Raw genomic sequence first — 15,325 nt, 5'->3', positions numbered from 1 at the left:
GAGAGTCCCCTGGCGGTCTTTTGATGGAAATCAACATGCCTCAGCTCCACACACTAGGACAGACCTACTGGAGGACACAGAAGTTAAAAGGCAATGCCGACCTGCCAGGAATGTGAATGCCTGGCTTGAGTGTTGCATGGTAACTTGCAGCACGCGTTCAGAAAAAATGCTGCCTCTTTCGTGCCAATGATTTTGACAGTCTTCTTCTGGATGCTAAAGGCTTCAGGACTATGCTCCTGTAACACAATTCAAGCGAGCATTGATGCTTCTAGTCTCTGTGAGGGACTTTGGACTGAGCGTGTGACAATGAGGTGCATATGATTCCACCCCAGAGCAACTCTCTTGGGTGTTGCATTTTGTGTGGTGGCCTTTAGCCACCAGGATCTGCGGTGCATACTGGAAGCAGGATAAGCTTGCTCTAACCAGCACATCCTGACCTTTCAACAGTCTGGAAATGCATCCCAACATGTCTGGCAGGGAGTTTAAACTTGGAACACAATGATGGGTGGGACTGGTAACGCATCTAATTCCAGCGTACAAGCTCCGTAAATTTACATGTGAGCATTGCAGCGCCGACCCAATAAGGAGCTGCCCGATGATGAAGCATAACACACATCTGGGTGTGGGAGGGCTCCTGCTTTTGATCAATCAGATCTCCCGGATCTGCTTGCTGAGACTTTTCCCAACCTGTCTGGCAAAGTGGGAGTAGGCTGCACACCATCGTCTTTGGCATGAGTACACTCCACTCTTCCTGGCCGTGCTGTGATCCAGGACCTGGTAGGCTTACCTGGTAGTCTGATTCAGTGATTGAGGAAGAACCTAGGAGGTCCTTTGTCATTTTGGGCTCATGTCTGATTTGCATTTGAAAGCCAAGCCCATCTTGAACCCAATAAAATGCAAAAGCAGACCCCCCCCCTTTAAAAAAAACGAGAGTTCTTAGGATATCCTAAACCAAGAGATAACTGGGATTTCCCCAATGACAATTCAGACAATAAAAAAAATGCACTACACGGGCGGTCTGGACATTCCGCTGGGATTTGATTCAAGCCATAAGCTTCTGCATCTAGGAAAATGTTGACATTTGGAAAACTATGAAGCTTGGATTTCATATTTTGCAGGATGAATTCACTTCTGACGCTCCACGTTTCTTGATTTAATGAGTGACGTTTTTTCAGACCTACGAACGGATTGGTCCCGGTTTTATCCTTATGGACTTGATTTGAGTAAAGTGAAGCAGTGTCCGCAGCTCCCATTTAGAGGCATTTGATGATAAAAGCCACAGATAGGATTGAACGATGGTTCTTTCAGATACCCCTGCTCCTATTTATATTTTTTATTATTGTACAATTTAAACACTGGTTCTGATGAAGGTGGTGAAAAGAATTTGTGTACCACCGAAACGTACGTCAACCATTCTTCCTTGGGAATCTGCTTAGAGAGACACACAGGAAAAGCAATAGATATGACGGTTGCATATAATAATAAAATGACTCAGTGATTCTTATACACTGTTGTAATTTAGGAAATGCCTTGATGTCGCAGATGAAATGATTTCCTAATAAGTTTTTCTTCCTCCTGTCCCTGTCGGATCCCCATTGTGTTGCTTAAATTGTATTTTTATCTTGCACTTTGAATGTCAGGCGAATGAGTGGTATGGAGTGTGAGTATGTTGTGCTATTGTATGAGTGTGCTGGGGTATGTTAGTTACATAGAATTGATGTGTATTAGATTCCAATTTTGTATATCCATGTCAAAAATAATTGTGACATGAATTTAGCTCGTTATTAATTTAATTTTTGTGCGATTTTTAAATATGAAAAATAACAAATATACATAAAAAATAAAGTGTCAGTTTAATCACCATTGTCATATCTATATGATTTCACTATAGATAGGACAATTTTTCTCCTTGTGGGGCACTTGTAAGCCATAGGCTACTTTTGAAAGAAATATAGGTCAGCTAGAGGACTCTGTGTAGTCTTTGCCTGTTTTCTCCCGCTCCCTCCTGGACCTGAAATTAATATTAGGGGGTACCTTCTTTATCTTTATTGAATAAAACTAATGTGAACATTGGAACCCAAGATTAACATGTTTCAATGTTTAACCATGAACCCATTAAATAAGAGCTAACTGTTTTGTATGGCATTTTTAATCTTCTGTTTCTTAGAGACACAGTTGTTCCCTCATTCTGAGGACAATCATTTTAGACATCTGTTACAGTGTTCCCATCTCCACCCAAAAAATAACATTCATTTTGGGGATTTTTATGAGAAACTGTTGCAGGCCTTACAATTGTAAACCATGTTTTATGATCGGCGTAGAGGTGCAAAAACCACAATGGGTGTTATCATTTTTGACAGGAGGGTTTTTAATCAGATTCCCTCCTCATTGATTATATTGATCCTTCATTTCCTATGAGAGAGTACTGTTATCTTTATATTTTGAGAACAAGTAATTCACAACATCACTTTGATAGCAGCATCTCCATACCACCGCCTCTTTCTTTGTTTTGCAATGACTCGATGGCTCTCTGAAGGCAGGATTGAACCAAATCTCTTGGAAGATTCCTGCATAGTTTAGTGACCTCAAAAAAGCAAGCTAATATTGATCCAATGTACTGCTCAAATATTTGTTCCCCACACTCCACATTCCTACACGCAAGGTTGTGGAGCAGTGTATTGACAGCACTCTGCTTTCTATTTCTCACTTATATTTTCTTATATGATCACATCATGTAAGCATTGGGCAGTGCATGCTAGAGTTAAGCTTAAAGAAGGAAATGAAATACTATTTCGTGAATTATCTGTTTCTATTTTTTTCAGAGAAAGGAGTGGTATTTGGTGCACCATTGACAGAAGAAGGCATTGCCCAGATCTATCAACTTATTGAGTACCTCCATAAAAGTAAGTCTCCTGCTCAATTGTATCTCCTAACTTTTCCCCTGTAGTGCCTAGACCAATAAAAAAATCTCCCTTTGTTTGTTACGAGCACATGGTTAGCACTAAAACCACACTGAAACAATTGTTGTGCCATCTGGATCTTTTTATTTTAGTGTGTGGCCTTGAGATTCCATAAGAGGTTTGGCTTTATATTTTTTGAGGAACCCAGATGGGAAAGGCTCTTCATCACCTGCTCCATTTCTTTACTCCAGTCACCTTCTTTAAGGAAAGCACGCAATCACACACCAGAGTTACTTCCATGGCATGTAGGACGTCTGCTTGAGGTCCTGTTCTGGAAAAAAAGGCACAAGTATGGAAGGATCCACTAGAAGACTCATGGATGAGGAATTTAGACAGGGATTCCAACGCCAAGTTGGCCCCTGATATCATTGAAACAATCCAGATTAGCATGCTGCTGCTGTAAAGGTTTTGGGACTTTGTCGAAGCACTACAACTTCTTAAGGGATTCACTCTCTCCTTAGTGGGGAAAATGGAATAGGATCTCTGCATGGACTTTGAGGTATTAATCCAGGGATAATCTGCGTTTGTGTTGATCTTTTGTAAGCCTAGATTTTGCTGTGAGCCAGCGGCCTGAAGATATCTTGGGAAGCGTAAAAATCCCTGGAAATGTGTTAGTACATCTGCCATTGCACCCTATAAAGCTAGAAAGCCTGAAGTCAGTTTGCTTCCCCACCCAGTGTGTTTGACTGTGTGTCACGGTGTGACACCAAACTCCTTTTAGAGGCACTGATGTGCACCTAGTTTCTCTTCGCACAGGTTGCCAACTCCTCACTAGGCCACATACCCCAGAACTAGTTTGTAGATTGGACTGCTATAACTGTCCCAATAGCGATTATTTCAGGTAGTGTTTGCAAGAAGGGGGCATTTCTTTCTTGCTGGGGTTTTATGATGTGATCGATTTGTTGTTGTGCATTTAATGATGTTTGAAAGATGGAATTGTTGTGAGTGTTTGGATTTGATGTATTGCAGTAATGTGCTGTATAGGTGTAATTTGAAGGTGCTGTGCATTGAGAGAATACCAAATAGATGTCTAGAGTCTAGTAGGACCAACCCATAATTTAAGGGGGCTTACAACCCCTATCTCTTGTTTGAAAAACCTAATGCTTTAAGAACAAAAATCCTGACCAACTCTTAGATGCCATGCTTGATCATCGGGTTACTCCTCACACAACCTCCCACATTAGCAGTGGTGTGGGCTACAACTCGCTAGAATGGATAGGTGTACTTATAGGTGTTCTTATGGAGGTAAACACCAATGTGAGCTACCTGGCTTGGGTGAGATTAGGCACAGTGTATGGCAAATAAAAGTAAACAAGCATTTGCAATGCAATGGTCTCGGCATCATTAAAGGTAGAGCTATTGGCATTGCTCATGACATTTTTTTTCTTTAAATCAAAAGATTCTGCACTCACTACTCTGCACTCACTACTCTGCACTCACTACTCTGCACTCACTACTCTGCACTCACTACTCTGCACTCACTACTCTGCACTCACTACTCTGCACTCACTACTCTGCACTCACTACTCTGCACTCACTACTCTGCACTCACTACTCTGCACTCACTACTCTGCACTCACTACTCTGCACTCACTACTCTGCACTCACTACTCTGCACTCACTACTCTGCACTCACTACTCTGCACTCACTACTCTGCACTCACTACTCTGCACTCACTACTCTGCACTCACTACTCTGCACTCACTACTCTGCACTCACTACTCTGCACTCACTACTCTGCACTCACTACTCTGCACTCACTACTCTGCACTCACTACTCTGCACTCACTACTCTGCACTCACTACTCTGCACTCACTACTCTGCACTCACTACTCTGCACTCACTACTCTGCACTCACTACTCTGCACTCACTACTCTGCACTCACTACTCTGCACTCACTACTCTGCACTCACTACTCTGCACTCACTACTCTGCACTCACTACTCTGCACTCACTACTCTGCACTCACTACTCTGCACTCACTACTCTGCACTCACTACTCTGCACTCACTACTCTGCACTCACTACTCTGCACTCACTACTCTGCACTCACTACTCTGCACTCACTACTCTGCACTCACTACTCTGCACTCACTACTCTGCACTCACTACTCTGCACTCACTACTCTGCACTCACTACTCTGCACTCACTACTCTGCACTCACTACTCTGCACTCACTACTCTGCACTCACTACTCTGCACTCACTACTCTGCACTCACTACTCTGCACTCACTACTCTGCACTCACTACTCTGCACTCACTACTCTGCACTCTGCACTCTGCACTCTGCACTCTGCACTCTGCACTCTGCACTCACTACTCTGCACTCACTACTCTGCACTCACTACTCTGCACTCACTACTCTGCACTCACTACTCTGCACTCACTACTCTGCACTCACTACTCTGCACTCACTACTCTGCACTCACTACTCTGCACTCACTACTCTGCACTCTGCACTCTGCACTCTGCACTCTGCACTCTGCACTCTGCACTCTGCACTCACTACTCTGCACGCACTACTCTGCACCACTCTGCACTACTCTGCACCACTCTGCACTACTCTGCACTACTCTGCACTCTGCACTCTGCACTCACTACACCTGTCCCTTTAGTCTAACTAAATATAATCTCCGATACCAATATGCCCGTGGTTATTTAGTTGCTTAAAATCTGCAGTTAGAAGTATCCATTAAAAATATCCGTTTTAGGTGTTACTTTTAGCAGCCATCTGTCTAGTAAGTATTGATCCCAAATATTCCAACTGGATCAATTTCTCCACCCAGAGCAGCACTGCCCGCTCACCTCATGCCACTGGTGGCTTGGTGTGTTACTCAGCTTTTAAACTATTCCAGTAGAATGCACGATGGGATATTTGCAAGCTAAAAAATGAACTCAATCATCACGCTGCTTCCCCCACTCAATTCTTTAATTTCTTAAATGTATTCTATAGATAAAGCAGTCCTTTTTGGCTCTTTTTCCGCCGCACTGGCAAAGCTAACAATGCATTTGTTAATGTAAAATTGAGTTTGTACATGGGACGCATGTAAACTGCATTTGTGAATGCCTTTATATGCATTGACCCTTTAAACCCGACCTACTGACTTTGCCAATGCAAACCGAGCCGACACCGGCCCAGCAGACAGACGAGCTGCAGGCGAAACCTATCGTGGGGCGGGACTGAGAAAACGAAACCTATCGTGGGGCGGGACTTCCGTTTTGTGAAGCCCGCGCCCACGGAGTGCCTGGAGGAGCACCGAGGGAGAGCCCCGCGGTCGGAGGCTGCACAAGTCCGGAGGGCCTTTGACCGGTGAGCGTAGCGGAGCGGAAGGGGGAAGCGGGGGGGGGGGGGGTGAGAATGCCTGTATGTCTGCGTGTCCGGCGGGGCGGGGAGAGAATGCCTGTATGTCTGCGTGTGTGTGTGCGACGGCGGAGGGGAGGGGTGGGGGGCGGGATGCGATGGCGGAGGGGTGGGGGGGGATGCTCGGTGCACGTGTGTGTGTGTGTATGCATGCGACGCCGGGGGTGGGTTCGCTGCATGTGTGGGTGCGTGCGTGCATGAGCGCTCGTGTGTGTGTCTGTCGCTGTTTCTGCGCATGCGCGTGTGGTGTTGCTGCTTCCCAGGAGACAACAGCTGAGCGCGTTCGCGAGCGCGTGGCCAGCGGAAATCGCCTCCTTGAAGAGGCAATGCGCGTGGCCAAGGCTGTCTCCTGGGAAGCATAGTCCTGACAAAAGATCTCCGGCGGAGACGCGCTTCCGCGCGTTGACGCCGAGACCTAAAAAGGGGTAAAAATGCTGACCTGTGAACTAAAGTATAGATTTATGGCATGTCCCCAAAGATCATATGAAAACAAGCAGAGGAATATGACTTTAACTGGGGTTGACATGTTTCTGCCACGTATGCAGAGCCTACAAAAAGGTTTCAAGTTTATTTTATTTAGCAGAGTTACTTAAAACCATTGCTACAAAATCTCATTACGTGTCATCAGTTATTAAAAATATTAAAAACCAATTAAGACATAACCAAATGGTGTTTACAGTACATTAAAGGTATAAGCAGTTATTTAGCAGCATCCGTCTTTTCCTTGTCAGCTGTATTGCTGTTCTGACCAGGCATTTTCTTTTCTACTTGTTTTAAGAATTTTACAAAGCGGCAGTTAAGCGGAGTGTCCTCTGGTGCAAAACATACCAGCACAGCCTGTCTCCGTGTGCGAATACCCTTTCTGGTTAAAAAGTGGTTTTAAAAGCTTTCTCCTTTCCTCTGTTGGTTCCTTGCATGTGCAAAGGAGATGCACCATATCTTCTTGCGGTGTATTACATAAACGACAATTAGGATCAGATTGGTTTTTCAGCCAATATGGAAAGTGCTTTGTGCATGGCAACAAGCTTAGTCTGTATTTTAAAAATTGCATTTTTGTATGTTTGGCAAAACCCGAAGCTAGATACTTTAGTGCGGCCAGGGAGGAATAGGAGCTCAAGATCATCCAGCCATATGACCTCCTTGTTAGGGCTGCCTTATCTTCAATCCAAGAGGTGTGTGGCATTCATCAGAATATAATGTTCAATATGCCGGTAGAAGTGTGGCTAAAGAAAAGACGAACAGGAATAGCTGCAGAAAATCGAAAATACAACTGACATTCCACATTCGGTGTGGCTTGATCACCGTTGTCAGCACCTATAGAAGAATAAACAATCAAGAGACAGATCATTATTCAGGTAGCAATATGTTATGACCATTTATCAAGCGCATAGATCACCCCGAGGGGTCTCATGGCGCTATTACAATTTCTTATCCGTTGTGGCTGGCTCAGGTATGTGTTGGAAGCTTAGTCCATTGTTGAGGAGCTAGGTGGGAGAAAGACCTACCTCCATTTCTGGCGGTTCGAACTCCAGGGGGGGAGGGGGAGGGGGGGGCATTGGGGTCAGAAGGTGTTTTCCTCCAGACCGGAGTTTTTTTTTATTTGTAAATAACAATTGAGTTTCTTGGCTAGATAACTTGTCCCAACAGCGTAAAGGGACTTGTGTGCAATACACATACGTTTTAACGAGTACGTTTCCTTATCAGGAGCCAGTGCAGCGATCTTAAGATGGGTAGATGAGAACCAAGATGGGAGATTCAGTACTAGTCTGATAGGCGTGTTCTGCAACACCTGCAGTCTAGTATATAAATCTTCGTTTATGGACGCCATGAGTGCATTACCATAGTCTAAACGGCTAAATATTAGAGCCTGAACCAACGTTTTTCTGGTTTCCAGAGGTATCCATTGGAAGATTTTTCGCAGCATTCTCATGATGCCATAGCATGTGGCAAGGGTATGGTTTACGTGGTCCTTCATGGGTAGCTTGTCGTCTATTATCATGCATAGTTTTCGCAACGTGGATTTCGGAGTTGGACATGGACCTATCCCTTAAAGCGAGAAAGTACATATACCTCCTAACAGGCTATGTCCTTAGCAACCACGCCCACTGTGCCACCAAAATTCCCATGATGTGAATAAATCAAACGCATATACTGGTGATAATGTATGCATACTGCTTAACAGCAAATGTCTGATATTGAGCCTTAAGTCGCCAAACATTCAGTCATACAGAAAGTAGGGCTACATGTTTAAAAGAAAAAGTCAGATGAAGTGGTATTATAAAACGATAGTCTGAATAGAGTCAGTAACAACATTTCCATCATATCTAAAACATTACCGCCATCTCCTTACCATTAATATAAAGGAAATCAGGAGTTCTGCTAATCTGGGAATGCAAGCAAAACACTGAACAGAAGACAAAAGACCCACAACAAGCCACGGAATGTAGTAGGCGTCAGGCAAAATGTCACATGTATATAACTCATCCAGTCCGTAGGGGTTTCCTCAAAGAAGGGATGTCATTAAAAAAGGCACTATATGGTTCACCCTTGGGCAGAATACAGTCCACTGCTACTTGTACTTAAATGCTTGGAGCGAGAAGAAACCTTCCTCCGAGCCCAGCCGACATTAATACAGCTGTTTCTGAGATGCGGATCGGCAATCAGATTTGGTGTTCACCATCAGGAGCCTGGGGAATGTAGTCTAATCCACAACATGGTATCCCAGCCTCAGCAGAGATGTGAATGACATGTGGGTGTCTCGTGTGGCTGCTGCATTTTTGGACAAATAGTCTAATTCAGGCTCAGCAAAGTAACGTCCTTACTTTTAGGGGCCGCAAAAGGAAAAAAACAGCATTGTGTATACGGCCCATAATTCATAGACTACTCTAAAGGGAATATAACAGCCCAACATGAGGGTTGAAAACCTTACATTTAGTCCATGCTGATCATGCAGTTCTATAATAGGTATAGAAACTACCAAGAGAAACTTGTTCACGTGAGTGAATGCTCATCCAGTAGTGCGTATCGCTGTAACTGTTAACAATATGGTTTGGGAAGTGTAACACAACAAGTCAGTAGCATACGAGACCATATAACAAAGTACGGAGGTGTGTGGCAAGTGATAAACCGGGATGGCATTATTCCTATGCTGCACAGACGACCATGGACGAACACTTCAACTGGAAAAATGCATCTTTCAAGGCGGGTTACTCCAAGGTATATAATCATTCAAGCCCCTAATAAAGGTCTTCAGCCTGTAGACACAATGTTCCCTTGGATAGAGAAAAACATGTCCCTCGTGTCCAGTAGATATGTAATGCAGTTTATCAAGTATAGTGCACAACAAGTCACTATCACTGTAGCCCTCTTCGAAAGAATGTTGAGTCATCTTGATGTTACGTGTACACTTGATATAAAGCACTGTTCTGAAATCCTGATCTTGATTATGCACAATCATGCCTGTATAATGTAATGAACAAGGGCATGTTATCATATATATCACACTACTACTACTACAGTTACCATGGTGTCTAAGTTACCATGGGGTAGCCAATTCCAAATCAATTTCAGCATCCTATCCTGTAAATCGACAGACTGTACACAAACCGCATGGAAAATGTCCTCTTAAGTTTGGAAAAGACCTGCTTCTCCGTTCCTCCCAACAAGTTTCATACAATGAATTTATGGACCTGGTTAAAGCAAGCCGGAATCCCTTCTGACCCGTGTCGACCGCAAACTTTAAAGACAAATCTTCTAACAACCTCTGCTGCCACTCTAGTAAGAAGAATCCTCAACAACTCCTTAATTACTAGAATATTACCAGAAGAACTCCGTGTCATACATACTCCCATTACTAGAGAAAAAAAACTTGGACCCGCTGAACCCTGGCAACTACAGAATGATTTACAAATGGACCTTTCCTGGCCAAACTGATAGTAAGAGTGCCTTTCGCCAAGATGTCACAGTTCATTGAAGATAATGCCATACTTTTAGACTTTCTAACAGGATTCAGTCCAGGAAGAGACACAGAATCTGCCCTCCTTGCCATCTGGGAAGACCTGAAGAGGACAGTTGAGCGCAACTGGTTAGCTGAGCTACTTTTCTTGGACCTCTCAGCTGCCTTTGATACGGTTAACCATGACACTCTGATACAAAGACTCTAAGAAGCAGTCATAGAGGGGACTTCTCTAGACTAGACCACATCCTACCTTTGCAACAGAACTAATGTCACCCATACCCCACCTTTCTCATCCAAACCGTACTTCACAAAAGCAAGGGTCTCTCAAGACTCTATCATCTCGCCCATGCTTTTCAACATCTACATGAAGTCATTACCGGCACTGATTTATCAATTTCACCTCACATGCTATAACTATCCAGGTGACATGCAAATGCTTCTTCAACTAGAATGCCCCAAAGACATTGGAAACTTGCCAATTTTCAGCTGTCTTAGAGCCGTTGATCAGTGAATGACGTGCAAAACGGAAAGACTCCCGTGGGGCAATTGGAAACATGACCCGCTCGCCGCATGGCCTGATGATCTGGGAACACTACCTAAAGGATCCAAGGAAGTAAGAAACCTCGGAATGACCATGGACTCCAAGCTATCAACGAGAGCCCAAGCTTTGTTACAAAAAAACTCTGCGACAAATCTTCCCCCATTTGGTATTTCCATTCAAGGTCCAGGCTACCATCTCCCTTGTTCTGTCCAAACTCGATTACTCCAATAGCCTCTATCACCGATCACCTTTAGCAACCATGCAAAGAGTACAACCGGTTCAGAACTCGGCTGACCGACTACTCTTACATATAAAACCGCTAGACCACATCTCCCCTGCCTTGAAAGCCTTAAATTGGTTACTGGTTGCCAGAAGATCCACGTTCAAGCTGCTTTGTATCATCCACAAAGCGATACATGTAATAGGACCGCTCTTCATCAGGAATAAAATCGCCAAATACATTCAGCAAAGTAACCTCTGCTCTAGAGTGGCACCTCGCCTCAAAATCCCAAGATATATCAATAAAAAAACATTGGTGGCACATCCTTCTCTGTTCAAGCAGCCAAACTATGGAACCCTTAATCCCCCCCCAACATAAGATCTACGGATGACCACCTTATCTTCTGAAAACTACTCAAGAATCGACTCTTCCCCCACATAACCACCATACGCAAACAGAAATGTGCAGCATATCCCCCTGTATATAAGCATTTTTCTGATGGATAAATCGGCCTGTGGATTCCTCACCTTGTGAATATCTCCTGCGCTAGCATTCCGCTAAAAATATTTCCTAGCTCTCCTCGCCGACGAGGTCGTCCCAATGCCACGGCTCCGCTCGCGAGACCGCATGACGTCACCGGAGCTGTAAGAGAGCCTAGTCGGCGTGACGACGTCAGTTCCCTTTTTTACGCCCTGTTGACGCATAACGGTTTTCTGGGACTCTCAATACTATTTTCGTGTTACTTTGTTATTTCTCCAGGTTTAACTGTAGCTGTACGATGGTGACTTCAAGAAAGTCGGGATTCAAGCCCTGTGGAGAGTGTGGGGTCACATGTCCATCACTGACCCCCATGAAGACCGTTTGTAGTGTTGGTCATCTGACCATGACGTGGAGGGCTGTTCATGCTGTCGCAAAATGAACCCGAAGGCCTTGAAAGAGCGTGAGGCCAAGCTTTTCAAGGCAAAAGCAAGGAAGAAGAGGGGTCGGAAAAGGTCGAAGTTGTTCACCTCGCATGCTTAGAAGTCGAGCAAGCATAAAAAGAGAAGGCATGGGTCTTGGCTTCGTTCGTCGAAGGCTTCGAGGTCACCTTTTCCAGCTCCTCGACATCGACAAAAGGATTTTGTATATCCTTCGCCGTCTCCTCGGGCGACTCCGGTTCATTCTCCTTCGTCTAAAGGTACCCCGACGCGGTCGCCGATGCCGAGGTGCTCTCCGGCTTCGGAGGGCTTACCGGTTCATGATACGCCTCATCCTGTGCATGAGACTGTACCTGTGGCTCCGCCTGTGGATCCGGCTGTTCCGGTGCCGGATGTACCTAGTGTGTATCCTGACTCGGCTCTGTATCCTCCATTTTCTGGACCGGTGTCAGATCCCTTGCATTTTTTAAATGCTATGTATGGCGTGTTTGCCAAGGCTGCTTTCCCCTCCAGAACCCAGGCACCCTTCGTGCCTTTTATGCCGACAGTGCCGTCTTGTCAGTTTCCGGCTCTGAAGTTATTGACGCTGTATTATCAGTCCCCGGCGCCATCTGGTGTCCCTTCATCTCGACTTCGGAGTCGAGATGAAGTTGCGTTCTTGGAGAGAGGCACATAGACTGTTGGACGAGGAGCAGTTTCGAAGAGAGGAGGTTGAAAAAAGGGAAATCGAGCAGTCTGACGATTTCGAGGGTCTTCAAGAGGCCGGGACACCTCACCGGAGTTGGAGCTTTCCTCCTCAAGAGCCTCACCATCTGAAGAGGTTGCTTCTTATCATTCAGTTATTAGAAAGGCTGCGGAGCTTTTGGACTTGCAATTGCCTACAGCAGAGTACAAACCTAATTTATTCAGAGGATTGACATTCTCCATCCTCTAGAGTTGAGCCTCTGTTACAGTTTAATGAGGCTTTAACTGAGCCTATCCTTGAAGTCTGGCGTAAACCTCTATCTGCTCCTGCGGTTTCGAAATCTGTGGCAAGGAGAAACAGGTCTGCTCCAGGAGACCATGCCTTCCTTTCATCTCATCTGTCTCCTGAAAGTTTAGTGGTACAGGTGTCCTGTTGTAAACAGTCTACAGGCGCATTTCCTCGAGGTCCTGCCGACAGGGACTCTAAAAAGTTGGACCAATCGGCTAAAAAGTCTTTTCTTCTTCTAGCATGGCGTTAAAGTCAACCAATGCAACCTGCTTGCTGGGCAGATATATACACGCTCTGATGGATTCTGCTAAACAGTTGGCGTCCAAGTTGCCTAACGAGGATCGTGGTAATTTTATGGAGGTTCTGAAGGATGCACAGGCTGCAGATCGTCAGGTTATATAGTCTGGTCTTGACACAGCTGATTCGGTGGCCAGAGTTATGAGCTCCTCCTTTGTTACCAGGAGACAGGCTTTGCTCAGATCCACTGGGTTTTCTTCTGATGTGCAGGCTACCCTCCTTGACCTTCCGTTTGATGGATCAAAACTGTTGGGAGAGAAGGCTGATTCTGCACTTCAGAGATTCAAGGACAGCAAGGCAACAGCAAAGTCCTTGGGGTTGCAAACTAAGTCAAGAGGGGTTGCTCATAGAAAGTATCGAGGATTGGGAAGCTCTTCCTTTCGTAGTCTGCAACAGTCTCTGCAACAATAGCAACAAAATCCTCTTTAAAGATCTTACAGCGGGAAAAACAGGAGTCACCCACGAGGGTCTGACCATCCATTCTCCTTCTCCTCCTCTACCTCCCCCATCCCCCACCCCCCTCTGGTAGCCCAGGAAAGCAGCCCTAGATCTACCATCCAGGGTCATGCGGGTCCTGTGGGTGGCCGCTGTCCCACTTTATACAGGATTGGAAATTGGTCACTTAGGACCTTTTGGGTTTTGAATCTTGTAAAGAATGGGTACGCCCTTCCCTCTCTGGAAATCCCTCCTCCTTACCAAGGATTCTGTTCAGAGGATCATTTGCTCCTTCTCCAGAAGGAGGTCCTTGCCTTATTGCAAAAAAGGTTAAATAGAGGTAGTCCTGGAGCAGGAAAGGGGTCAGGTATTCTCAGATTTCCAAAAAGTATGGCAGGTCTTGAATTTTGTACCTCAAACAGTAGAAATTCAAGATGCTGCCCTTGCTCAGGTTCTTCAGGCGCTGCAGCAGGAAGACTGGATGGTGTCGATCGATTTTTCCAGGATGCATATTTTCACATTCCCATCCTGAAGTCACACAGAAAGTATCTCTGTTTCACCGTGGGGTCGAAGTACTACCAGTATACGGTCTTCCCATTTGGTCTTACTACTGCACCTCAAGTCTTCACAAAGGGGATGGCAGTGGTGGCAGCTCATCTCAGGAGGTCTGGGTTTCCTATTTTCCTCCTATCTGGATGACTGGCTGCTCAAGCGGAGTCGCTGGAGATGGTGCTTCATCATCTGCAAGTAACAGCTCAGCTGTTCAACTTAGGTTTTTCGATAAATGTGCGCAATTCTCACCTGGTGCCCTATCAGCACAGCCTGTTCATAGGGGTGGTATTGGATACAACTGTGTGCCAAGCTTTTCCACCTCCACAAAGGATTCTTGACATTCAGGAAATTATACCTTTGTTTCACAATGGAATGGTTGTTCCAGTCTTGAAGGTCTTTCGCCAGCTCGGTCTGTTGGCCTCCTGCGTTTTGTTGGTCAACCATGCTCACTGGCACATGAGGGTGCTCCAGTGATGCCTCCACAGGCAGTGGTTTCAACACAACGGGGATCTCAGGGAGACAATCAGAATCTTCAGAGACATTGCATCGGACCTGACTTGGTGGAGCGTGGAAGGCAACCTGTCAGAAGGAAAGCCATTTAATCTTCCTCCATTGGTGGCCACAGTGATTACTGATGCCTCCACCCTAGGGTGGGGTGCTCATCTGGGGGACCCGGAGGCCAAAGGTCTTTGGTCTCCAGAGGAAAGATTGCTTCATATCAATCTTTTAGTATTGCAGGCGATTCCTTTGCCACTCGAGGCCTTTCTTCCCTCCCTTCGCAGTCAGTCGGTTCAGGTCCTGGCGGACAACACTGCCTTGATGTAGATCAACAAGCAGGAAGGAGTAGGGTCGTATCGTCTCTGCAGAGAGGCTCTACGACTCTGGTCCTGTGCCCAGGACCACCAGATTTGAGTGATGGCAAATCATCTGGCAAGGGTGCTGAACGTGCGTGCCGACAGTCTGTTGGCAGTTCACGGACGATCACGAGTGGAGGCTTCATCCGGAGGTCGTTCATCACATCTTAGACGTGGGGATCTCCTTGGGTGGACCGGTTTGCCACTCACGAGAACGCGCACTGCTCGTTGTTCTGCAGTCTCCGGTGTCTG

General features: G+C 45.6%; 1 protein-coding gene across 1 annotated transcript in view; it reads left to right on the top strand.

Annotated features, from left to right (window-relative positions):
* Window positions 1–15,325, top strand: part of LOC147669889 (rho GTPase-activating protein 19-like) — a gene marked incomplete at its 5' end in the record, with an annotated part of 203,955 nt that overhangs the window by 13,202 nt on the left and 175,428 nt on the right. Inside the window, one exon of the mRNA XM_086948173.1 lies at window positions 2,823–2,903. Coding sequence (XP_086804299.1) covers window positions 2,823–2,903 — 81 coding nt within the window. The remainder of the gene's footprint in view (window positions 1–2,822; window positions 2,904–15,325) is intronic.

The sequence above is a fragment of the Lissotriton vulgaris genome, unplaced genomic scaffold (genome assembly GCF_964263255.1).
Source record: "Lissotriton vulgaris unplaced genomic scaffold, aLisVul1.2 SCAFFOLD_2914, whole genome shotgun sequence".
Lineage (NCBI taxonomy): Eukaryota > Metazoa > Chordata > Amphibia > Caudata > Salamandridae > Lissotriton > Lissotriton vulgaris.
The sequence above is the reverse complement of the archived record's forward strand: the minus strand, read 5'-3'. Positions and strand labels throughout refer to the sequence as shown.